The sequence below is a fragment of the Ovis canadensis genome, chromosome 2 (assembly GCF_042477335.2).
Source record: "Ovis canadensis isolate MfBH-ARS-UI-01 breed Bighorn chromosome 2, ARS-UI_OviCan_v2, whole genome shotgun sequence".
Classification (NCBI taxonomy): domain Eukaryota; kingdom Metazoa; phylum Chordata; class Mammalia; order Artiodactyla; family Bovidae; genus Ovis; species Ovis canadensis.
In genome coordinates this window covers 123,038,911-123,065,282 of record NC_091246.1, presented here as the reverse complement: position 1 = coordinate 123,065,282, position 26,372 = coordinate 123,038,911, and the positions used below count along the sequence as shown (strand labels likewise).

The following is a 26,372-nucleotide window of genomic DNA, read 5'->3' as shown; positions in this document are numbered from 1 at the left end:
TAGCCAATTACACCTGAAAAGGGGTCTCGTTCTCTGCAGTGATGCCTCCACGATATTCATGATTCTCTGGTGTGTTCCTCCATGAAAAGGCACACTGAACTCCATCCATCCACGTCCCTCCCAGCCCCACCCTTTAACTGCCTCCAGCCGCCGCCCCTCCCCACTGCACTCCTGCTCTTCCCACACTCCTGGGAGAGCTGAACACCAAACAAGCCGGTGGCTCCTGCACGTGCCCCCTCTTGATACTTAAGGTTGATTCTTAACTTCCACAGAGCCTGCACTGACAGTTCTTAACTCTGTGCTTCTCATAGTATCCGCAACCTGAGACACAACACACTGGAACACAGCTTTCTTCCTTTCAAAGGGTACAGAACAATGCAACCAGGAAACTCTGTACGATACAATTTGAGGGGGAGGTAGGGGGCGGTATTAGAAACACGGCTAGAACGTCTGAATTCTTTATCCCATCAAAAATTCAGAAACAGGTCAGTTTTCTGGCATGGTAAAAAGATACACTTGCATCGGATTAACACAGGAACCACTCCCATTCCCAGGAGGACAAGGCTGGCTTGCAGCACAGGCCCTGCTCCCAGTGGCTGTCCAAGCGGTTTCACCGCCCGCCTCTGGTAGTGAGGAGCGGTGCCCTCTGGACAGCTCAGGCTAACCAAAGCAAGTCGATGAAAACAGCATAAGGCAAAGCTATGACCTGAACTGACTATGCTCTTATTTTTCCTAGAGGTTCAAATGATCACATTCTGTCAATTACTTACCAGTAAAACTACTGAAAAATTTACCCAAAGGAGGTAGAATATAATCTCTTATTCAGCCGAGCAGATATTTACCTTTGTTAGGGCCAGGTCCTTGTCCAGGGTTAAGAGGGGGGATGCGACCTTGTGCTCCCTGCTGCCCTAGTCCTGGTATCAGGGGTGGGGGGCCTGCATTCTGTCCTTCCTGAAAAGATGTGTTTAAAGCAGGGGTGTGAAATCAAAGGCTTATGCTTCATGAACAGCAATTTTATCATAATGTGACAAGATAAAAACACTAGGTTGCCGCAAATCTTCCAGCAATACATAAACAGCTAGCAGAACTGTCCTTATATCAGGGGAAAGAAGATACTTCTCTGACCATAATAAAAGGAAACACATATTTTAAACCTGCTGATAGGTTTATTTAAAGCTAGATCTTTAGTTGTAATCCCAAGCCAAAACCTCAATGGAAAAGTCAGAAATCATAACATAAAAACAACACTCTGCACAGAGATGGAATTTCTGGCAAAAGTAAAGACCTGGAGACCTTCCAGGACAGGTAAACTCTGCTCTTGCATCCATGATCCCTTTCCAGCTACAGAAAATAATTCATCCTCTCAAAAGGTTATGACCAGGTTTTCAGGAGCAGGAGAGTAGGAGGGGCCCCTGCTGAGCAAGGCGCTCACTCACTGCTCTCCTTTCACTGCTTCTCTCCACTGTCTAACTCCCCTGAGCCCAGCACCCACTGCTGGCTCGTGGGCTCGTGGGCTCCGGGTTCTCACAGCTTCTGTCTGACATGTACTTGCTGCTCTGATCCTCATAACCGCCCTGCTCTGCAGCCCCAGAGCTCAACCCTAGCTTGTTCCTAGTCCTAATATTCTGCATTTTTACCTAGCCATTTCTAAATTCTGAATCCCCACACTGTCCAGTCATCTTGGATCTGGACTCCTGACAAACAAATAATCAAATACACATCTAGTCATTCCTTCATATAAAAAATGCATTAGTGACTGAACCTACCATCAACAGCCAAACTGCTTTCCCATTGCAAACTAGCTACAAGAGCAGCCCTGACAGGGCTCATTCACAGCTCTGCACCACGAACTCAGTACCAGGAACGCCCGCACTCCTTTGTTTCCTGTGCCTTTTACTGGAGGGCAGCTCTTTTTAACATCTTCCATGTTATTATCTTAACACTTGAAAGCAATTCCATCCAATTTAACCAATTAGAGTGATTGATTTAAGCAACTGACTGGTCCAAGTGAAGAAAGTCAGATAACAGCATAAGAAATGTAAGCAAAGCTCTTCATCAGACAACTTCTGAGATGTGAAATGCCCTCTAATGTATTAATCCTCCATTTTCACTCCAGTATTTCTACAGGTAAATTAAATTTTAGAGCCATTTTGCTTTTCATGCCTAAAATCTTCTACCATACAATACAATAAAAACATTAAATTGTTCCCACAGACCTGTCCTCTGGAATCCGACATGTTTATATAATTTCAGTCACAAAGTGATAGCTAAAGTTCATCATATTTTTAGCCTACAAAATGAAAACTGTTCATTCACTAACATAAGGTTAGGTAGGTAAATATTATAAATATTTATAATATAAATATAATATAAAAACTCCGGGAGTTGGTGATGGACAGGGAGGCTTGGTGTGCTGCAGTCCATGGGGTCGTAAAGAGTCGGACACGACTGAGCAACTTAACTGAACTGAATATAAAAAACACACACAAATATACACTGTATTAATAAAATATAAAATATTTTTAAGTTTTAGGACAGTTCTGGATGGTAAACTTAGATTTATTAAACATCCTAAGTTCTGAAATGTGCCCAATAAATTCTGGAAATAGAGTCAAATGCCATCAAATTCTTCATTGCTATGCCACTTTTAACTTCTGGAAGATGTGCCGAAGAGGAACATGATCTAGTTTTTAATTCGGTGAATCCACTGGTCACCTTCACATTACAGACACACAGAGGTGGTGTATGTTTTACACACAGCATCCACAGCAGGCCCTCTTCCGCGGGAATCAAGTGCTTTTCAAAAGGTGCAGACTCAGGGAATCAACAGTGGTTCATTCACTCACTTTGGCCCATGACTGACTTCAAGGACACAAACCAAGTTGTTCTTACCCAAATAATTCTTTCAGACTATGAAATTCAGTAAAACATAAAACCCCACAGAGCCAAACAGTGTTCAATCCACTCATGCCCATGCATTCTTCTGTAATTTGGCCCAAGAAAACTGAACTTCCACTACCTCTCAAGCACAGCTAAGCACATGGGTTTAAAAAAACTTGGCTGACAATAACAGAATTCTCTAAAGAGGGCCAAGAAAATTTCTGCAAAAATACTTCTTCTTGAAAATATTCTTATATGTGAACTAAAAACAATTTGAATAGAGTTTCATCCAAAGGGTCACCGTTTGAAAACATGCAATTCTGAACTTGTGTCTCTAAAAGTAGTCAATGAAATGCAAATAGTGAGGACACAGTCTACAGTATCCTCAAGAGGTGAACATCCCAGAGCATCTTAGAAGTAGAGCTGCAGGCACATCACCAAGTGGCTCAGTTGTCTGGAAGCCCATGAAACACCTATGAAGTCAAGGGCCCAGAAAAGGGAGCAGAATAGACCTGGAGCCCTCATGCTCCCTCCTCAGCACCACAGCTCTTTTAGAGCCCTGGGACAAATACGAACTGTATTCAATCGGGCGTCCATCTTTTCTGGAAGAGGCTGAGTAAAGATTCTGTTGCAATATATTTAATGATCTACTTAATTACTCTTATTTCTTTCTTCAGCCATGATGCTATTCTCAAGCCACAGTCGCTACTTGAGATGTCTACACCAGCTGTTCCTTCCTTTCACAGCATTTTGAAGTGCCGCCTCAGTGCGGAGTATATTTTCCCAAAGTGTAACGCCTACAAGTTGGAAATAAGTAATACCTGGTTGAAGGGGGCCCGGGGCCCGTCACCTAGCAGAGCTGTTTTCTGCTGCTGGAAGGGTACTGGCCCTTGAGATGGATGTGGCCCTCTTGCCGGGTTCTGCTGTCCCTGAGGTCCAGGGGGCCCTTGCATGCCACCCTGGGGTGGAGGTCCCAAAGAGCCCTGGGGCGGCCCCTGCTGACCTTGTGAGCCTGGAGGCCCCCTCAATTCCTGGGGAGGGCCCAGCATCGATCCTTGGGGTGGAGGGCCCTGCATGCCTCGCATCTCCTGAGGACCTCGCATCTCCTGAGGGCCATGTCCCAGCAGTCCACTTGGAGGATGAGGTCCTCTCATCTCTTGAGGTGGGTGACCCAGCATCATCCCTTGGGGAGCAGGACCCTGGTTCTCTCGGGGACCTGGAGGACCCTGCATTCCTCTTGGATTCAATCCCATCAGAGGTCCCTGAGACACAGGACCTTGGATCCCTTGAGACCCTGGCCCGCCTTGCATCCCGTGAGGATGGGGAGGTCCTTGCATTCCTCTGGGACCAGGTGGTCCCTGCATACCTTGAGTACCAGGAGGTCCCTGAGGGCCCAAGTGACCCTGGGGACCAGGTGGGCCTTGGGGGCCTATGTGACCTTGTGGGCCAGGTGGGCCCTGAGGACCCATATGACCCTGAGGACCAGCATTACCCTGGGGTCCAGGTGGTCCTTGAGGTCCCAGAGGGCCATGAGGTCCAGGATGCCTTTGTATTCCCTGGGGCCCATGCATGTCCTGAGGCCTTGGCAACCCCTGGGGCGGTCCCTGGGGCCCTTGTGGTCCCATGAATCCTTGCGGCCCCCCACCTCCCTGATGCAGTGGAGGGCCTTGTGGTCCCATTTGTCCCTGTGGTCCAGGGGGTCTAAACTGTCCCTGTGGACCTGGAGGCCCCATTTGAGCCATGTTCATTGACAGCTGCTGAGATGGATGAGGCTGTTGAAAACCTTGAGGAATCTGAGACATTGGACCTTGTCCTGGAAAGGGCTGGGGTCCCAGGAGAGGGGTGCCAGATGAAGGAGGAGGCTGAATCTGCTCAGCCTGTTTCTGTGCAAGTCTTTCAATTTTAAGTTGCTAGAAAGAAAGAGAGAAAAGGCATGCTAATAAATATGACATTATTACTATCACTTATTTTGTTTGGGGAATCTCAAAACAAACATAAGACATTATTGATTGACCTCTTAATACCCCAACAATAACTAGAATCCATATGATATTCAGATGTTCTGAAGGTACTCTGGCTTCCAGACTCTAAAATGCTTCTTTCCAGGTGCTGGGAAACAGCAGCCAGGACTATTTATATCCATCTTGATCACGGAAAGCCCAGCAGTTTACTAGTGTTTTATCATTCTAAGTAGCTGCCAAGGTAGGAAAAATAAGAACAAACCACCTGCTCTAAAGCTAACAGAAAATTCTTTTCATCTACGGATAAATATGTGACTCCAAATTAAAACTGTTGGTTTTACCTTGTCTATTAAAAATGTATGTTCAACTGAGGTCTACTCATTGCTTGACTGGTCTGGTTTTAACAGTCTTAGAAACAGGATTCTGCTAGAAACTAGCTTCCTAATGTAGCAATTACTGCTCTTCTGACCCATGTAAGAGTTCCTTTCCTTCTCCTCAAGAGCAGATCAATAAAAAAAAAAACATTAACCACTACTTTCTTAGACCATCCTGAATTCCCTCAAGGGTCACACACCTCCAAAAGTTGTGGGTTGGTGTACTGTAACGTGGCCATCTCTTGTTCGATTTCTGCTTGTGTTTTTTTCTTCTCTTCCAATTTAATGTCTTCTTTTCTGTCATTCAATACCTCGTTTGGGGCAGGAATTGGAACTTTATTTTGCATCCATGCCTTGGGAATGAAGAGAACATTAAAGTATATCCTAAGTGTGTAAATTATAACAGAATGTAAAAACCATTCTATAATATCACTAGCTCATTCCAACCTGGTGAATACAAGTTCGTGCAGCTGGTGAATTATCTTCATTTCTAACTCTAATTCTCTAATTCTTAGTGACACAGGAATAGAGTTAGGCAAAGCACATTACTAGGTAGAAACTGCCAAGTTGAAAAAGCTGCAAGATTTCACAAGCTATTAAGATGCAAAGCCTGCCCGCCTCTTCAAAAGGGCATGTACACTTCTGCACATTGTGTGAGGGACAAACAGAGAGGAAGACAGAAATAAACATGTTGAAGAGGGTCCACATACTCTTTCCACTCCAAGTCTCTTTTCTTCTTCCAATAGCTTGGATAATAACAAGGGGGTGAGAATGAAAGAATATCCAGAGAAGATTCATGACAAACTCAGCACTAACTGCAAAGCGGCAGATGGAGGCTATGTCTAATAATGCCTGAAATACGTGAAGAAAGCTCCAGAAAGTCTATAGTACAGACAGACATACCTTTGGCAGATGAGATAATACAAGGGAGACTCACCAGTCCCCCAGCGCATGAGGAGGGCACGGGGAGGGGATGAGGGTGCCCTCGGAGTTGCTCACCTGCTGGAACTGAGCAGGGATAGGTTTTGCGTACGGAACCTTCTTCTGAGGCACTTTTTTCTGATCCTTCTGCATCACCTCCTCCATTCCCCAATCTAAACCTGGAATTGTCATTTCAATTTCATTTGATTCATCTTTCCCTGCAACCAAGAAGAGAAGCGGTTAGCCAAGGAAATGAAAGAAAGTGGCCACTTCATCAGTGAATGTATTTTGGAAAGAACAAATTCTAAATATTATACAGTTTATATCACTTTTATCAATGTTTCTCAACATACATCATTTTGACATTTTCAAAATAACAATGTCACAATTACAGGAAATAGGTAAAATTACAGAAAAAGTTAAATTTATAGGTACAACTTCTCTTACCCATCTGTTCTTGTTCCATAGCTAATTTTAGTTGTTCTGGTATTCCCATCCCTGGAATTACTGCCAGACTGTTAGGCTCAAGGTCATCTATAAATAGGAATATGGCCATTGTCAATAGCGATTTCATAAATGTAGTGGGCCATTACAATTAACACTTTATAAAAATCCTTAGACATTCATAAATCAATCAACTATAAAACTAAAATTCATTTTACATAATCTTCTCAATACTTAACACTTTTATTACAGAATATCATACTTCAAAGAACACACATGCGAGAACCTCACCATATTCCACTCCATCTTCAGACATTCCAGGTAATAGGTTGAGGTTGTATCGATCTCGCATTTTATCACCTGGTCGGTTTCGGGTCCAAAATTTGCTGTCAAAATAAAAGTATTTGGAGGGAGGAGGAGAGAAGCAGAGTTTCAGTGTATCTCTGGGCACTTAACAGTAGTACTAAGTAGTCTTCTGGCAAAAACAACAGAGTTTTAAAATGCCTTATTCTAAAAATGTTTAATGTAGAAAGATTCAAATAACAAAGTCATACTCAATACTCAATCTCCTTGTAATATACGTATTTATAAACCACTGCGAACATGTCGTTAAAAGTAAGTTAGAAGATAAATAAATACATTCATGTATGAATGAACTAAATACGCATTTATCTCCAGCTGCTCCATAAACACAGCAATTCCTTGTTACTTTTGATGTAAAGCTTACCTAGTATGGTCATTTGAGCCTGAGCAGAGAATATGTCCAAGGGGATGCCAAGCCAGACTCCAGATCATTCCTTCATGGGCCATCTCCATTCCACCCACTTCTTTCTCTACTCTGTAAGGGCGCCACAGAAAGCAGTCTTTTTCACAAAAGTTATTCAGTTTCTCCTTCGCCAAAGAAGGTACTTTCTTTTAGAGTAATACAAAGCTACCAAACTTGGTAACTTTGAATCTGGTCAATTCCACATGTTTCAGAGGTACCAAGTTGTGATCAGTAACATCTTTCCAAAGAGCAGCTCAGAGGGGAAATGCCTTAGAAATTACCTTATCACAGGAAACAAGGAAGTTGGTCTTCCTCTCCCTTTATGACTTCCACAGCCAGAAAGAGAGGTGCTATGTTTTCTATTCCAAACGGGGTTTACAGATACAGGACATATGAACATTCAGAAAAAAATACACCACACTCTCATTTTTTTCACTTTTGGGTGCAGTCTTCATAAAACTTACAACTTCTTTACGTAGTGAGTGCCACATACCCAACATGCCAAAATAACAAAGAGCCATCAGACCCTCCACTGGCAAAAAGTCCTTCATGAACAGGATGCCAGGCCACAGCTGTAAACAAGAACATAGAGAAAGACAAAATTATTAGGATGTCAGAATTCTACAGTAATGGAATGAGAAGCATATCATAGCCACTGACCTGTAGCTTCTTTCTTATGACCTCGGAAGACTTGAAGCTCTTCTTTCAGATTTCGGATGTCGAAAAGTTTACAGAGGTGGTCACGTGATGCTGTGAGTAGCCAGTTGCCATTGAGATTTAATTTCACTTCCATTACTGTGTTTTTATGGGCATGACTAGAAACAAAGTACCAAGAAAATAATCCTTGGTCAGAATTCAAAACAAGTGTAAACCAATGGTCATTTTTCTTGAAAAGCACATGGTAGTCAAGATGGCAAGAAGTTTGGCCTAGAAGTAATAACGCATGTGACATTACAGGACTACAGTTAAAATATACGTGGAAGAAATAGGTCAAAGACAGAAATAATGTCCATTATCTAAGCAGTTTTTACTGACCAATTTAAAACAGCAGTAGAACTTCAACTGGGTAGAAAACTTTATCTGTGAAGCAAGGAAAGCACTTGGACACATCAATTAATATTCAATAAAGCTCATTAAATTTTATAAATTCGATAAACTGCTCTTATTAAGTCAAACATTTAAAAAGAACCTTGAGACAGTTTGAGGGTTAATTTGAACTAAAGACTCTGCAACTACTGAGGCCAGGACAACACACGTCTCCTAGGAGCACCATTAACAAGGTGTTCTATTTGCTTGTGGCCACTGGAGCTGTGCAACAAGGCAGCCTTGCTGCCAACCAGCTCACTCTGGACATGGCTCAGTTCTCAATCAGAGGGACTAGGAGACAGCTGCTTAGTCAGAAAAAAAAAATCAGCAACATATTAAATGAACTGTGAATATTCACAGATGAGTCAAAGAGAAAATTTTACAATGTGGCTGCATTGTAACTAAACACCTCAGACAAAAAAAAAGAGAACTGATTTAAAAACAGAGGGAAACCTCTCTCTGCGGAGCTGTAGGGAGAAGGAGAAAGGTGGGCTGGCTAACACATGGCACACATACCAGCTCCATACAGTGCCAAGTGCACCAATGTTATGAGTAATCTAGAGTGGTAGCAATAACCACCTCCTCCCTACCCCTCACCCCCCGATACCCAAATTAGATTTACATCAAGCCTCACTTGCTGAGGAATTTAGAGAGAAACCACATTTAATAAACAAAAGGCCTATACATAAGAGTCCATCTACTGTCTACACTACTTTTTCAGGAATACCTGAGAGGAAAGAAGGCTAATAGTTAATAATTCAGTCAGCTATGCTCCCCTTTTTTGAAGGATCAAGGTGGGGTTCCTATCACTTACAGTGTTGCAAGACTCTGCCCAGTCTTGGGATCCCAGAACTTGATTGGCTGTTGACTATCTTTACTTCCTGAAACAACTAACCCTTTTGTTGGATGCCAGTCTACACACTTCACATCAGCACCGTGCCCTGTCGGAAACAAGTTAAGATAAAAACCTAATCAGCACAGATATTTAAAACAGGACTCCATTCTCATTTAAACCAAAGTAGAGAAATCTATTAAACGTCTTGATCCTAGTGCTTAGTCTTCTTAAACTTTAAAATGCAACCTCCCCTTCTATGCCACAATGCACAGGAACCATTTCTCCTCTAGATCTATTCTCACCTACTTGCTGATAGGCCAGTCAAGACTTTGTGGAAGCTTTACCTCTCAGGCCCCTGTATGTAAAGCTTTTCAAACTTTTCATGATCTTCTATGTATTATCCTAAGTATTAGAAACAACTCTTGTTCACTTTAGCTTTCCTACTTTGCAGTAGACCCTACAGATTGAAAGTTATAAATCCAGACATCACTTTCTAGACGTGACAATAAGAAAAGCATTCCATCTCTCTGATACCATTTCGTGAAATATGGAATGAGAAAAATCATCCCTGCTTCACTCACACTTATGTCAGATGAGATGATAATAAAAGCTAGACAATCAAGTGCTCACTGTATGATAGGCAGTGTATGAAGCACTTACAAGTATCACCTCTTTAAATCCTCACAAAATCCTGAGGAAAGCTGTTCTCCTCAACAAGAACAGGAGCTGAAACCTGAACCCAGTCTCCTGGATTAGGGATTGTATTTCTCTTAACCACTGTGGTTACTTCACACGCGTAACAGACTAAGCTTACTAAAAATCACTAAAGCAAAAAACAGAATTTACAAAACTGAAAAAAAAAAGAGCATGATTTTCGAAAACTTGGTTGCTATACAAGAAGAGCCTCAAGAGTATTTTATATAGCAAATGCACTAAGAAGCAAGTGGAGAAAGGTAAATAGCATTTGAAATAGCTCCATCTCTAACCTGGATCAAATCCAGCTTCTATGAAGTGGGAAGGAGGAAGGATACAGAAGAACAGAAAAATCGGGAAGGAAGGAAGAAGAGATGGTTCTAGAGGCACTGGAGAGTGAACATGCACCATGCAGAAAGGGAATTCACATCTCAAATAGGCAAGGACTTAACTAGAGACCATCCCTGTGCTAGTAAGCACTCGGAAGACGCCAACTATCTGGAGAGCAGTTTGGCAATGTGTATGAAAAAGCATGAAAAAAAAAAGAGTCTGTCCTACAACCCAATAACTCCATGTCTCAGAAATGATCATAAGGATATAATGTGTGTCCATAAAATTTGATTTGTGAGGATATTTACTGATATCGTTTATTTTTAAATGCTCTTGAGTAGAAAATATACTACAAATTAAATTTCAGTATGGCATATGTGCTCAATGGAATATGATACATCTATTATAAATGATTTCATAGATAACAGCATGATTAAAATGATCATGATACTAAGTTTATTTTTTAAAAAACTGTGTATAGCGTTCCTGATGCCATCACGGTAGAAGGCAAACAAATTAATAACATGAGGGACTGTGTGCACAGCTACATACAGAAAAAAGGCAAGACGCCTAGATACCAAGCTGTTACAATATTAAACTGAACAGTAATTTCAAGGTAATTATTTCTCTGCCTTCTGCTTTTATATTTCCTATAATAAATATATATTATTTTGTAACCAACAAAGGGAAAGGGGAAAGAGGTTTTGTTGTTCCCTTAATTTTTTTTATTAAGAACTGAGGATGGAAAAATTGGATAGAAATATAAATCAAGCTCCCAGCCCCTTGTTTGCCTTAAGAACTTTAAATGTCATTAATAATTTTATCCTTAAAACATATGGCTATAGAATTTTAAAACTTTATGGGTCACTATCACCTAAAATTATATATTATATAGACATGTATTTTTACCAAATTTGAGTAGAAAGCACGAGAAAGTATTTTTTTTAATGTGATACACTATGCAAAAAAAGTTCATATTCTCAGCAGTCACCTCTACCTCACTTTCTCTGAGACACTTTTACTACATAAAGTAAGTGTATCTGTTTAAAAACATATGTGCAAAAACAACCCCCCCAAAAAAACCCTATCAACCCATAAAAAAGGAACAACAAAGTATATTTTAGTTGCTTTACTTTTGTTTTTGGAAGTTTTCTAAAATATTTAAATAGAATTCAAACAAGTGAGAAATCCCATTATCCCTTTTTGTTAAATGAACTTGAAAAGAAAGTGAAAGTGAAGTCGCTCAGGCATGTCCGACCCTCTGCAACCCCATGGCCTGTAGCCTATCAGGCTTCTCGTTCCGTGGATTTTCCAGGAAAGAATACTGGATTGGGTTACCATTTCCTTCTCCAGGAGATCTTCCCGACCCAGGGATTGAACCCGGGTCTCCCGCATTGTATGCAGACGCTTTACCGTCTGAGCCACCATATTCATATATATATCACTGCTGCTGCTGCTACTAAGTCACTTCAGTCGTGTCCAACTCTGTGCAACCCCATAGACGGCAGCCTACCAGGCTCCCCGAAGTTAAATTGATCTGGATTGAGTCTTGAATATTATTTTATTGGCCACTGTCCCTAATAATAAAAATAATACCACTAGCAAACACATATACTCATGTGTACTACTCTAAGCTGAGTACGTATACTGAGCCATAATTTCACATCTGATTACAAAGCACAGATAGGCTAACTAACTTGCCCAGAATTATACACTTGATATGTGGCAGAGCAGATATATGAATTCAGCAAGCTGGCCCCCGAGCCACTGCTCGTCATCTATTCCCTACTGCCTTATTACACGTGAAAGGTCAGTTTGAGAGTTACAGAGGAAAACAAAAATATGTACCCTCCTATCGAATATTTCCTTTTCTATGCATAAAGACTCACCAAAGGATGGTACATTTCAGACAGGGTACCGGAATACAAGTGGGACTATGCAAATCTTTACATTATTTTATCTTTGAAAAACGTACATATATTATCTACTTAAAAAAATAAATACAAATAATCTAAGAATTTACAAAAAGTACGTGTAGCTTGCTAACCTTTGTGGCTTAAACAGAGAGAGACGCACACACACACACAGAGGACACGTGCATCTGCTCACGAATGCAGACGACGTGTCTGAAAGGACGTGCAAGAATGTGGCAATATTGACTGCCACAAGAGTGAGAGCTGGGCACGGAGAGGGCAAGGGCAAGGACAGCTCACTGCGACTCATTTGGTAACTTTAAAATACTGAAAACAAATGATCTTCAGAGAAAAAACTTCAGTTAAAAATTTAATTTACTTAATGGATTGATTACCTTTCTGAAATCTTTACAAGTAGCATAAATCATTTTCATAATTTTTCAAGAAAAAGAAGAAAATAAATAGATTGAGCGGGCATAGAAGGAAACTAATATGCAACTAATGCCTTCCCCAGGAAAACAAGTTACTGAATTCCCAATGAAGAGACAAAAACTACTTCAAATGATGAAATTCTACCCTCTCCTGTCAATATGACACATTTAGATCCAGAAGAATCAAACAAGTAGAAATTTATCCTAAGAAAACAATTTTAAAGATTTTTAAAACTTATTTTCAAAGCATGGTATTCGAAGCCTTGTTCATAATAGTAAAAAAGTATAAAACAGTTTAGAAGTGGAATGACTGAATCAACTGTGCCACAGTCCAAAACAGAAGAAACACACAGCTACTGCAATGAAGCTTCTGGGAACAAAGAAAAATGCTCATGAAATACAGTGGACTTTTAAAAAGCACACAGTACATGCACAAACCATGCATGTGCCGTAAGGACGATTGTGGAAATGCACATAATTACACAAATGTGCACACAGATAAGCAGGAAAGGAAAATTACAGAAACTGTGAGAATAGAGGTAAGATTTTTCTATCCACGTTTCCTAAAATATTGTGGGTTTAGTCGTAAATAACATGGGTAGATACTGTGTGTATGAACTTTCTGATGTGCTCTAAAAATGAGGAAAAAATGCAAGCTACTTTGCTAGGTAATATCTTATCCATCAAATTGGCAAAAATTAATTTTGGTGACACAGTGTTAAGACAGTTGTTCAGTCACGAAGTTGCGTTCGATTCTTTTGCAATCCCATGGACTAGCTCTCCAGGCTCCTCTGTCCATGGCACTTCCCAGGGAAGAATACGAGTGAGTTGCCATCTCCTTCTCCAAGGGATCTTCCTCACCCAGGGGTCGAACCCATGTCTCCTGCACTGGCAGGCGGATTCTGTTAATGAGTTATAGACATTTTATACACAACTGGTTGAAAAGGAAATTAGGACAACCTTCCGGGGGCTTTCGGCCCGATCAAAATGTTATATGCTTACAGCCTTTAATTCTGTAATCCCTCTGGTCAGAATCTACCATATGATTGCAGCTGTAAAAAGCACACCAAGATTTATATTTAAAGGTATTTATTGGACCTTATTTGAATTCTAAAACTGGAAACAATCTATATCAATAAGGGGCTATTTAGAAAAATTTAGGTACATCAATATAATTGAATACAATACAGCTATTAAAATTGAGGTTGGAACTGAAAGAGGAAATGTTTTGGAGTGATAGACTTTATAACTTAATTATGGTGGTGGTTACAAAAATGAAGCAGTGGGAAGGAACTTTTTGGAGGGACAAAAATGTTATGTATCTTGATTATCATGCATATATTTGTTAAAATTCATAGAACTGTACACCTAAACAGGGTAAATGTTACCATGCTACTGCTAAGTCGCTTCAGTCGTGTCCGACTCTGTGTGGCCCCATAGATGGCAGCCCACCAGGCTCCCCATCCCTGGGATTCCCCAGGCAAGAACAGTGGAGTGGGTTGCCATTTCCTTCTACAATGCATGAAAGTGAAAAGTGAAAGGGAAGTCGCTCAGTCGAGTCCGACTCTTTGTGACCCCATGGACTGCAGCCCACCAGGCTCCTCCATCCATGGGACTTTCCAGGCAAGAGTACTGGAGTGGGGTGCCATCGCCTTCTCCAAAATGTTACCATAAGTAATTTATATCTCAATAAACCTGATTTCTAAAATCTTAAGCAGAAAAGCAAGGTGTAATTTAGCTCCATTTGTAAAGAAGAAAACATAAGCTGTTAACAGTTTAGGGAGAAGAAACAGTATGGGTTTAAGAAGCAATTTACTCTTCTATACTGATTGAAATTTCCAACATGCGCTTTTATTACTATAAAGGCAACTGCCTCTGGTTTCCTTCTAGCCAAACTCAAGGGACTGACTGACACCAGTTAGCACCTGTGTTTGTCAGTACGGAACTAACCAATGCTTAGGGTCCCAGGGAGATACACTTCAGAGCCTCGGTGGGAATGCAAGTTTTCATTGAAAGCTTTTGGACTTGGTATGACTGAATTAAGTTCCAAGATATTAAAGGTCTTGTGACCTGGCATGCCATATATAAAAACTTAACCTTATATAAATTATTATCTCATGGAAAAATGACTTGAGTCCCAAACACATGGCTTATCAATTTCAACCATTATTCCTACAGAACGCCTTTACGATAATTTTTATCATTTCAAAGATACAGAATTTCAAGACAGAATCACTCAAAGTGCTTTGTTATCCGCAAACATGGAGATTTTAAGAATGCAGTATTTTTAATGCTAAAGCAATTAATACATCCACATGACAACTTTTATTGGCCTAGTGACCTAGATATTTTAGTAGTAAAAATACCTTGCTAATGGCTCAAGATTTGAGGACTAAAAACTTTTTGACAATGAAAGACTAAGTATTTTTTAAAGCGACATTTAAATGTTTCAGGTTTAAGCTTATAAAAAATACAAAGATAAAACTCTCAGCACCACCAAACCTGCTCCAGATACTATAAAGGAACAATGTGTAGACCTGTAGGGGACTGAGAGGAGTCTACAGGTAGACTGTAGCAAACACATACAATCATCATTAGGATGGCAGAGCTGTAAGAAGCCAGTGATGCTCTAGGATCCCTGAGAAAGGTAACAAGTATCTCGGTTGTAGTAGCAGTAGTAGGGTTAGTTGCTCAGTCGTATCCACCTTTTTGTGACCACAAAGACCACACACAGACAGAGTAGCCTGCCAGGCTTCTCGGTTCAGGAACTCTCCAGTCAAGAATACTGGAGTGGGTAGCCGTTCCCTCCTCCAGGGTATCTTCCTGATCCAGGGATTGAACTCAGGTCTCCCGCATTATAGGCAGATTCTTTCCTCTCTGAGACACCAAGGAAGCCCAGCTTGGCTGTATTTGACAGCAACTAGAAATGGAGGCTGTGCTTGAAGAAAGATTTCAATATTGATACTTGGAGGTACAACTGCCAAATTCTAATACATCCCAGTTGCAACTCATCAAATGAAAAATAAGACTGTCATGATAAATCTACATGTGAGACTCCCTTTGAATGCTTATAAATACCTACGAATTTAACCTGCACTGTTCAACATAGTAGCTATTAGCCACATGTGCCTATTTAAATGTTTTAATAGGTGCCTCAGTCACACTACCAACATTTCAAGTGCTCAACAGCCCCATGTGACTAATGACTAGCATATTGGAAGCATAAATATAGAATATTTCCATCACCACATGAAGTCCTATTGGACAACACTGATTTAGAGAGTCATTAAAAAAAAAAAAACTTTCTTCTTAAATCTCCATAATCACATTATTTTTATTTACTATCTCAGTTATAAAATGAACAGCAACAACAAAAAATTATCTTCAATCAATACTTGAGCTAGTGAAGACCTGCAAAGTTATAGCCTTGTAAAAGTTTTACAAGAGAAAGCTGAGGCCTATTGGGGTTAGTCTACTGACCACTGGTAGCCAGGACTGCCTCCTTCCCATGTCCAATCTTCCCTTCACCTCACTAAATATAAAACATCCATATAAAAGGGCAAAGAGTTTCTTTTATCAAACTTGCTTGCACAAGTGTAAATGAGAAGGGTGCAGAAGGAAAACTTCTAAGTATCTTTCCATCTTGAAAATATGGAAATAATTTAGGGGTGAAACCTAAACACAAAGATAAGAATTACTTTTACCTGAGAAGTAATCACATTGACCTTGAAGAGCAAGGTCCTGTTAAATGTGGCAACCATGACTCAACTCCACCCAAAGAAACTCCAAATTAATCTAATCATACTGGGTTACTCTCAAAACTTAAGTTTTGAGGGCAGTGAGTTCTGCATTTCTTTGGTAGCTAAACATTCCTTCAGGATCCTCGCTAAATGAATAGTGACAGAATTAGCATCTCTGGGAGACAGGTGGCATTTGCTTTGTGGGTTAACCAGTGTCTGACATCCAGAATTGTTTAGCTTATTACTTCATAATACCTGTTTGCAGAAAGAAGCCATTAATTGCGCATTAGAATTTATACTGAATGGGGAGATTAACAATAATTTTACTTATTCCACCTGATTATTCTTTCACACATTCATCTATCTTTCACTTGTTCACTAATTCAAAATAAAGGTGTTCAACAGTACTTATTGGGCTCCTACTAGAGGTGCTCAGTCTCTAAAGTAGGTGATCAGCAAACGAAACAGAATTGAACTCTGGGGAAGTATCTGTGGAACCACAAAGTCCAGGCACAAAAGCTTTCAAAAGTTAATGCTTAAAAAAGTTTTCTGAATATAGATGGAAATTAAGCCAGCAAAAATTAATACAGGTGATTTAGAGATAGCTGTCCACAAAACAAACAAAAAACCTTTTAAAATAAGTGTTACATAACTATCTTGAAATAAGGTGTAGAATGCAGGAAAAAAAAATTTTCCTAATGATGAAATGTTTAGATCTTATTGTTTTTAAAGGCTATCCTAGAAATAGAATGCAGAGACTCCTTAATAAATCCTAAAATTTTAGGAATAACAGGATAGATGTCCTTAGCTATTTGGTGAACAGCTCTAGGCTTAATTTTTGTAGAAACTGGAGCCTTCCTGTTTATTAATAATTTCCTATCCCAGAATCATAAAGTATAGTGCAGTGAAGGCTAGAAGCCACCAAGGGAACAAGGTCTGTTTTTGGATCTTCCCTTACAGGATGTTCCCTGGCCTCTGTGAAACTGTATGTGAACTTAGTGCCCCTGTGCATTTTTCAAGAACCTCATCTCTCCTTCACAGCCTCACCAGACCCTAAGGGACCTATCAGCCCACATGGGTAAACAGCCCTGCCTTAAGACAGTGCATATGTCCCATGGCTTGGCGAACAGTCTGAAAAGCCAGATACAGAATTTTATTTGAAGGTCAGAAATAGTGTCCATTTCCCCATTTTATTTTTCCTGAATCAGATCATTATGAGAACAAATCTTAAGAAAGTTTTCTTTCATACATAGCTTACGAAACACCAAGATTTTCTAATACAGGAAGGAAAAAAAGCAAACAAAATTCAAGTACCACTTTGCACAATATTGACAGTTGAAGAACTGCATTCAAGAAAGTGTGTCAAACATTAACAACAAACTCAAGCTAGTTTCAGCCACAAGAACAGAAAATATAACAGATCAGTTTAAGGCAAAAGGAATATGTAGTCATGGTCCATAGCCAGACATTTCAGAAGATCAGCAGAATTAAGAATTTTAAAAATTAAGGAACATAAAGTTACTTGTACATTGGTCAATGAATATGCAATTTATTAGCACTTTTACCTTCCTTTTTTGTAGAATGATTTTAAACTTGATCCAACACTGAACATCAATTGGGAGTAATTACTATCTTTGTCATTTAAATCCAGAAAGGTATGTTAGTTAAAAAAAACTATAAAATTGAATGGAAAATACATTTTGGAAAGAGTACACCTCTAGGCAGTGCTTACACAAAGCATCTTCTAAGCAACAACAGTGCCCAGAATCATGGGTGAAGGGTTTCTCTGGTCAAACAGCTGGGCAATGCTGAACTGTGAAGACTGACAAGTTTCTCTCCATGTCTGAGGGCCTTACAAGGCTGTCAATGTATATGACACATCTGTAGGTGAGCAGCTGACCATGAGTCTTTCTTCCTCAGAATACTTCCAAGTCCCTCAAAAGACCAATCTGCAAAATTCTGAAATGCTAGCTGAAAGGATGAATGTAAATTCAGGTCAGCAGACAGTTTTGGAGCAGGAGAGGAACAAGTAAAAGGCCCTTTAACCATATCTGTAATGTGTACTTCTTTTTAAAATTCATAAATATGTAAGACAAAAGGTAAGGGTTTGACAGAGCTGAGAGGTAACACAAAAGTGTTTTTCAGGTTATAAAAAACTGTGGAAGATATAGTGTCAGAAGAGCATAGAGTATACGAACAGAAAAACTCATATGGAATAGAAGTAGATACATCATAAATTCAGAGAAGGCAATGGCACCCCACTCCAGTACTCTTGCCTGGAAAATCCCATGGATGGAGGAGCCTGGTGGGCTGCAGTCCATGGGGTCACTAAGAGTCAGACAGGACCGAGCAACTTCACTTTCACTTTTCACTTTCATGCATTGGAGAAGGAAATGGCAACCCACTCCAGTGTTCTTGCCTGGAGAATTCCAGGGACAGGGGAGCCTGGTGGGCTGTCGTCTCTGGGGTCGCACAGAGTCGGACACGACTGAAGCAACTTAGCAGCAGCACATCATAAATTTGCCAACCTTCTGCTTAACTTACATATTTAATTTGCATATGCAAGGAAAATGGTTTCTGTATGTTTGTACCATGTGTTTGTACCAGTACATAGTACTGACAAAAGCTGACCTAAAAGAAATTGTCAAGTACATTAAAAATTGAAATCAAACATACATAAAATTAATGCCATGTAACTACTTCTGAAAAAATGAAAAAAAAAAAAAGAATATATGACTAAGTGCGTAATTTGAGTCCAATTAAAATTTTGAAGTATTCAAAAAATACAAGGCTATTTTGGAGAATATTTATCAAAGAAGATTAAAGGGAAGGAATGCAACAACCAAATATTCTTTCGGCCTCATTGCTGATATACTCCCCCACTGGTGAATGTTAACAATAAATATTACAAAGCACTTCAGCCATTCATTTGTTTAAGATGGGAGATTACCGGTGTCTCATACAGTGCAAAAACCAGCAGCAAAGTCCTTTATAAGAAAGGGTACACTGGTGTGTTTCTGTGTCTGTGTGTAATTAGCTAGTCAAAGGTTCTCTAGTAAACGTTTCTTACGCACATACATAATTCAACAGTAATATACAGATGGTACAATATTCTTTTAAAGGGTCAAGAAAAACGCATATAGTCATTGCTTGAAAAATTAGAAAAGAAAATGTAAAAGAAAGAAAAAAAACACTTTTTAAAAGAATCAATAGGACTACCAGAAAGAGCAGTCCTGTGCAACATTAATAATAAAGCTATTAGTGCCAGAAGATACCTTGGCCAAGAATGAAGAGAACTCCTAATTGAAGCTCCTAATGAAGAAGAAAAAACAAAACCATTTACAATGATACTTTTGGGTACTTCAAAGGTAAGCTTTCCTTCTGAAAACAGGTGAAAAGTATGATTCACCCAGCTGGACATATAAAAGAGACCATTTTTTTTAAGTTGAAAGTTTAGATAGATAAAAGCAACACATAATACAGGTCAAAGTACAGTTTATTAACCCCAGGGCAATCATAGCCATGCACAGTATCAACTGTACTCTGAATCTCTTGAGTTTTGCCAGAATCTTTTTGGGAATATTTGCACACTTTTGGTAAATGTGGTTCCCTATATAATTCTGCCCATCTACTACTACTCATGCCTTGGAAGAAAGGAAGGTAACAATGGCAAAGTTAAAGAAATTTATCTATGTCAGAACAGAAAGGTTATGTGAACCCCTAAATACTGCTGGGTAAGTGTATATCACATGAGTCCCTGCAGGCTGTGTAATTTCTAACTGTAAGAATTTTTTCTACAAAATAATATTTAGATACAGCTGTACACTCCAATTGGATCTTTGTCATTATTTTCATTTCTATTCCAAAGCAGAAATAGACAATGGAGAAAACCTCAACTGGAAGCTTGGTCATGTTACCTAGTTTCCATCATAATGAAAACATATTCCAATAAAATAAATATCCATTAGTTCATACTGATATAAATAAGAGGAGGAGAGCAGCTGAATCACTCATACATGAACATTCCAAACAACTTAGGTTTACCCTCAAGGATGTGGAGCCTAATTCCCAGTGCTTTAGGTGTGGGCTGTGCTTCATGACTTCCTTTCAGAGAGAACTGTATGGAGAAGGGGGAAAGAAGTCACCTTACACTGGAGAACTCTGACAAACACTGCTCCAACATGGTGATCAAGGTCAACATCAAGTCATGCCGAGAGCATGCACCTCATCTTCTGCTGTGACAGAAGCAGCACTTTACCTCCACGACCTCCCTCCCCGAACTCCAGACCACCACACCAGAGCCAGTCATGAGGAAACACCAGATAAACCCCAACTGAGCGCCGTTCCACAGCTACAATAAAGCTTCCCATCAAAACACTGGCAGCGGAAGACACAGAAACAAAACCTTGCTAGTGCTAAAACGGGGTGGGGGGATAGCTTGGAATCCAGGATTCTGTATCTAGCCAAAGACTCATTATAAATGAAGACATATAACAAATTTTCAGAATTTTACTCATAGATCTCAGAAAAAAAAACAAAACAAAACAAAACACAAAACTATTCCAGAAATGTGGAAACCAAGTAATGCTTATTAGGAAATGTGAACATCCAAAACAGCTCAAATTAAATGTAACATATTATAAAGAACACCATGATTTCCTCATGGGGGTGTTTAAAATTTGCCATCTTCTTGTACTTTGTTGAATGAATGATGAAAAGCCCAGAGTTCAAAAACAAACAAAACAAAACAAACAAAAACAAACAAAAACAAAAGAGTGTTCTTGGGAAAAACAACAGATCAATGTTTCATTTTGCCTCCCTCTCTGAGCAGTGTCAAGAAAGAATCATACAGATTCTCAACTTCACATGCAATAGTGTCAGGAGAGTTTCATTTGGAATCAAGGATATATTAAATATAATTTAATTTATGTAGGTACTATGTTTAGTGTTCATGTGCTATACAATGGTTAATAGTGAAAAGATCTGTAGTAAACCATCTGTTTAAACCTCCGATGTCATTTACCAGTTCTGGCCTTACGTAATTTACATAACCCTTGCTAAACCTTAATATTTTCATGTGTAAAATGGATTACTCAATTACTGGGGGCAGTTTCAAGAATGAAACGAAATGTATGAAGCACTTAGCACCATGCCTAGCACATATTCTGAATAGTCAAATTATAAAAGTTCTTATTTTGATCCAATCTCTGCCTAGAAAAAGCTCCACCACAAGGACAGATTTTCACGTAGAGTTAGTTGTTCAGCAAGAGCTGTCACTACCATGGACAGAGTATGGGAAATCAGAAAATGGTCCATTTGAAAGTACTTCCCAAAAGTCAGACTTCTTAAGATTTTCCTAAATTTCAGTCTTCAAATAACCCATGAGTTCTAATTACCAATACCCAACCTAAATATTAGACTTGATCTAATGCCATTATTCTCTCAGAACTGGAAGACCTACAAAATTGAAGTCATCATTGCTTTTATTATATTATGACTGTATTTTAATTAACTAAGAAAAACAGGTAAGACGTTTGACAACTTAGAATAAGTAAAATGTACACAAGCTCCTTCCTAAATTACTTAAAAAAAATTTACAGCAGATGAACTTATTCCAAGACTGTCACTGACCACAAACTTTATGAAAATTTCAAAAAACTTCAACTTAAATGCTGACATGCTCCAAAAATAGATGGGTTTAGTGATGAATAAACCAGAGCAGAAAATAAAACCCATAATACATAATGGGTTGTTGGCGCCTTAAAAAAAAAAAAAAGAAAAGGCTCTAGGCTCTGGGACAGCTCAGTGGCAAAGGCTGTGCTACTATAATGAGGGTAATTACAGAATTCTCCATAGAGCAACTTGTCCAGGCCTCTCCTCCTGCCTTCCCATTTGTATAGAACAGCTGCATTCAACTAAAGCCAGACAATGGCTTTCTAAACGAAGCAGAAGGTAGTCCAGGAAGAAATCCCAGACAGGACTTCAAGTTGGAGAGGAAAGCACAAAGCTTGTGCCAGCGCCACACTGTGACCCTGGAGAGAGGAAAAAAGAAAGGAGAAGTGAAAAAAGAAAGAAAGCGGAGGGGAGATTAGATAGGAGAGGAGGAGGAAAGCGGAGGGAGAAGAGCGGAGGCCCATCCAACCAAGAGTGAAATCAACTGAGGACTCCATCTCAGAACACAACACTCTTATCTGGCAATTGTGGTAGCTGCCTGTTTACGCCAAGACTGTTCTTCCCCATTCAGCTCACTACCCACAAACATACACCCATGAGTGTGGCGCACACAGTCTATAGTGAGGCCTCCTATGGACAGAGAGTGTTTGGGCAAGTCAACTTACTCAACTGCAAAATAAGTAAGACTGTGACTTATACTAACCAACATAAATTTTCATTTAAATATTTGGCCAACCAAGGATCACTGGACATTTGATAAAAATCAAACAGGAAGAAAGACCAGGAAAAAAAACCAAACTTAAGTGATTCTAGGGAAAACACAGGAAGAACAGACCCAATCAAACTAAACACACATATACACACACCTCAATTACTATGCAAAGAGTTGTAAAGGGTACATGCATTTAAATAAACAGCAAAGCAGACTACCACTAAACATGGAAAGACCAGAGAGCCAGCGGGAGGCCTTGGAAACTGAGCATGCAGTGGACAGAATAAAAGTCTCACCAGAAGTGCTGAGTATCAGACTGGGCAAGAATGAAGACTGTATTCTGGAAGATAAGACAGAAGAAATCCCCCAATTCTTAGAGCAAAGGACAGAAACAGAAAATATGAACGGAAAGGTAATACAAGGCAGATAGCTCCAAGAGGTGAACACTGAGACCCCTAAGACAGCAGAGATAATGGGAAATGATGATCAAAGAAAAGACAAAAACCGTTTGAATGGAACAGATTTGAGATTGCACATCAAAGTGAGCGAAAGAAATGAAATTTAAATTTAAAAAGTCCACAGAGAAAAAGAGATGATTTTAAAAACATTCAGAAGGGAAAGCCAGGTTACATACAAAATAATGAGAACTGGAATAGCATATGACTTCTCATCAGCAGAACTGAGAGAAGGTAGTGGAAGCCTTTAAAATTCTGAGGGAAAAGGATTTCAAATTCACAATTCGAAACCCAAACTATGAGTCAAGTATGATGGCAAATTATAGACCTCTCCAGACATAAGAAATTTGCTATTTACCTCTCAAGCACTGTTTGAAGGTGGTGAGCAGAGTATATCTTTAACCAAGCTGGGAGGCGGGGAATGGACTTAATAAGGAAAGGCAAAGAAATCCCAGTGTGTGCAGTTGCAGGCACAGAAGACGATCAGTCCAACTTAGAGCAAGTCAGAGAAACAGGTGAAAAGTATCTTCAAAAACCAAATATTTACTGTCATCGCAGAATTTAAAAACATCCTATGATAAAGGCTTTTAGTGCCATTAAGAGAGAAATTAGAAATTTTAAGAAAAACTAAATTATGATATTTTAACAGTTTATAAGACAATGGTTAAGATCTCACTTGATCTTGACATTCAAGTACGACAACTCTTAACTGCCCACAGAGTTTATCATAAATCTGATAACACTGTCTGTTTCTGAGATCAGTAGGATCATTCACAGTCACAATTGTACTTACTGGTTTCTTTTTTTAAGAATGTTCAGTAGTTAAAAATCCTTGGGAGTGTTTTTGTGTGTGTGTGTGTGTGTTTATTTTTAAATAAAGACAGATAAAAAGAAAAAAAGACAGACACTGAGGGCATAGATTTCATTAGGTAACAAATGGTGAGTTAAGGCATGTTGTCTAAAGGCGACGGCCCCCCAAAATAAAGAACTAAGAAAATTTAAAGCTATACAAGAAACTATCAAAGCAACCATAATTCATAACAAAGACATGACTGGTGGCGTCAGTACTTGAAATTCTTCACCTTTCATGAGAGCAAGTAAACAGGTACCGTGTCAGGCATTATTACCAAGAAATGCATTATTTTAAATTCTGATGGTAACTACAGGAATAAACAGTTTAAAAGGACTGTCCAAATTCCACCCCTCTATGGTGCTGGAGAAAATTTTACATGTGCATTTTATTTATAGATTTTTAAAATAAGGTTAGGAGTTTCCCTGGTAGTCCCCTGGTTAAGAGTCTGAGTTTGCACTACAGGGCGAGTGAGTTTTATCCTTGGTCAGGGAATGAATTAAGAAACCACCTGTCTCAAGGCACGGTAAAAAAGAACTCCCGAAATAAATGTAAATAAAATAAAATTACATTTTTTAATGGTAGAAATTTTCTAAAATGTTAAGCCTACAGAGTCTATAATTTTTGGCTGGACCATAGTAACATTCTTAACCATTAATGACTCCAAGACGGTGAGGAATCTCAGAAGTATCTTTCAAAAGAAAGTTTGAATTTTCATACTCTGATCCATTAAGTTTACTGTTAGGATTCTATCATAAAGGAAAATTTACATAAGTGGGAACCACCATAAAGGTACAGAAAGCTTGTTGTACAACTATGTGAAAACTTCTTGCAATTCCTAAATGTCTATCAATGTTAATGGTGAAATAAGCTATGATAGATACATGCTATGAAATGTTATAGAGCAGTTACCTGAGAAGACTGGAATAGTAGCAACATGAAAAGATGATCATGATATACTGTGTTGTGAGGAAAGCAAATAGCCAAACAATACATGTAGTATACTCTCATTTTAGTTGGTTTTCTTCAACGTCTTTTTATAAAGGCATAAGAGTTGCAGAAACATTCACACCAAACTATGAATGAAATAGTGACTACCTCTCGAGGAGGGGGAGGACACTGACTTTTTACTTCTAAGTGCTTGAATTTTTTATGAACTTTTATTACCTTTGTAAAAGGTAGAAAATTCTAAAGAAAAGTTTCAAATTAATCCCACCCAATTCTTTCCTTACCTTTCCACCCCTCCCTTCCCCCAACACTGATGTATCATAGATCTCAGCCTTCCATGCAGCACAGGGTGGGAATGTGTGAATCCAGACTTTACAATTCTCTCCAAAGCTCACCTCCATGTGTTACACAGAATATACTTGTTGCCATAAATGACTGATGGAAAAAAAATGCATCTTAATGTTGCATGTGGTCTTCAGCCTGGTTGGTTAGGGAATGGTGCTGCTAACGAAGCCAAGGTTGCAAATGAGATCCACATGAAGGTTCAGTAAGTGTTATGAAGTCAGCCTGAATTTGTATTCATCATTTGTAATCTTTCTGATGACAGGACAAGATGTGGAAAAGTCAACATAAACCCATTTTAACTAGTGACCGACACCTCTTAAAAGGTAAATACTGACAGTGGGCTTCAGTCTCGATTGTATTTTGAACACATTTGTGTATATGCATAACCGCAGTTTATGTATTTCTTTGCCAGTCAACCACACTAAGTTGTGTCATCAGTTGTTTCCCAGAGAGAAAACGTAGGTCAGCCAGGTATTTGCAGCAACACTGCCTGTCTGTGGGACCAGTGTGATGGTGAGGAGTGTGGGACCACGCAGTTCTCAGCTTCTGGTATTTAATTCTCATCTTCAGCCATCACACCAAACACAAATAAAAGTAATGTGGCAGAGTGAAGGTTTCTCAGCCTTACTGTGCTTGAAGAATGATTTTTCATTTACTACTAATTTTCAGAAAAGGCAAAAATAAGAGGAGAAAATCAAAGACTGAAGAAAAATAGAGTAAGGACTTATAATGTGACCACACTGATAGTTATTATTATAATTATCTCTAAAACTGGAGAATGTGATTTTGATCTAAAGTAAAACGTCTGTTTAAAATGCTCAAATAACTCACACCACAGAGATATATCACTTTTTTGGCCTTTATATTTTTTCAAGGTATTATAAACCTAGTAGTAATAAGGTTGAGAAAGAACATTCTGCTGTATCTACGGAATATCTCAGTATATTTTATATATTCACCAAGTATAAATTTACCTAACCAGAACTCAAAAAACCAGCTAGTGATTCGTGCCTGA

At 39.2% G+C, this 26,372-nt stretch overlaps 1 protein-coding gene across 3 annotated transcripts in view; it reads right to left on the bottom strand.

Annotated features, from left to right (window-relative positions):
- The window catches only part of WDR33 (WD repeat domain 33), a 113,241-nt gene that overhangs the window by 10,377 nt on the left and 76,492 nt on the right, over positions 1–26,372 (bottom strand). For 2 of the 3 annotated variants that reach the window (XM_069576863.1, XM_069576864.1), the window contains exons 8-17: positions 9,247–9,373; positions 8,007–8,161; positions 7,840–7,918; positions 7,308–7,418; positions 6,872–6,966; positions 6,584–6,670; positions 6,215–6,354; positions 5,416–5,568; positions 3,702–4,790; positions 843–951 (exon numbers count right to left, since the gene is read on the bottom strand). In XM_069576863.1, the coding sequence (XP_069432964.1) occupies positions 843–951; positions 3,702–4,790; positions 5,416–5,568; positions 6,215–6,354; positions 6,584–6,670; positions 6,872–6,966; positions 7,308–7,418; positions 7,840–7,918; positions 8,007–8,161; positions 9,247–9,373 (2,145 nt within the window). Of the gene's footprint in view, positions 1–842; positions 952–3,701; positions 4,791–5,415; positions 5,569–6,214; positions 6,355–6,583; positions 6,671–6,871; positions 6,967–7,307; positions 7,419–7,839; positions 7,919–8,006; positions 8,162–9,246; positions 9,374–17,545; positions 18,346–26,372 lie in introns of those variants that run through there. The other variant, XM_069576866.1, reaches the window with a different exon arrangement.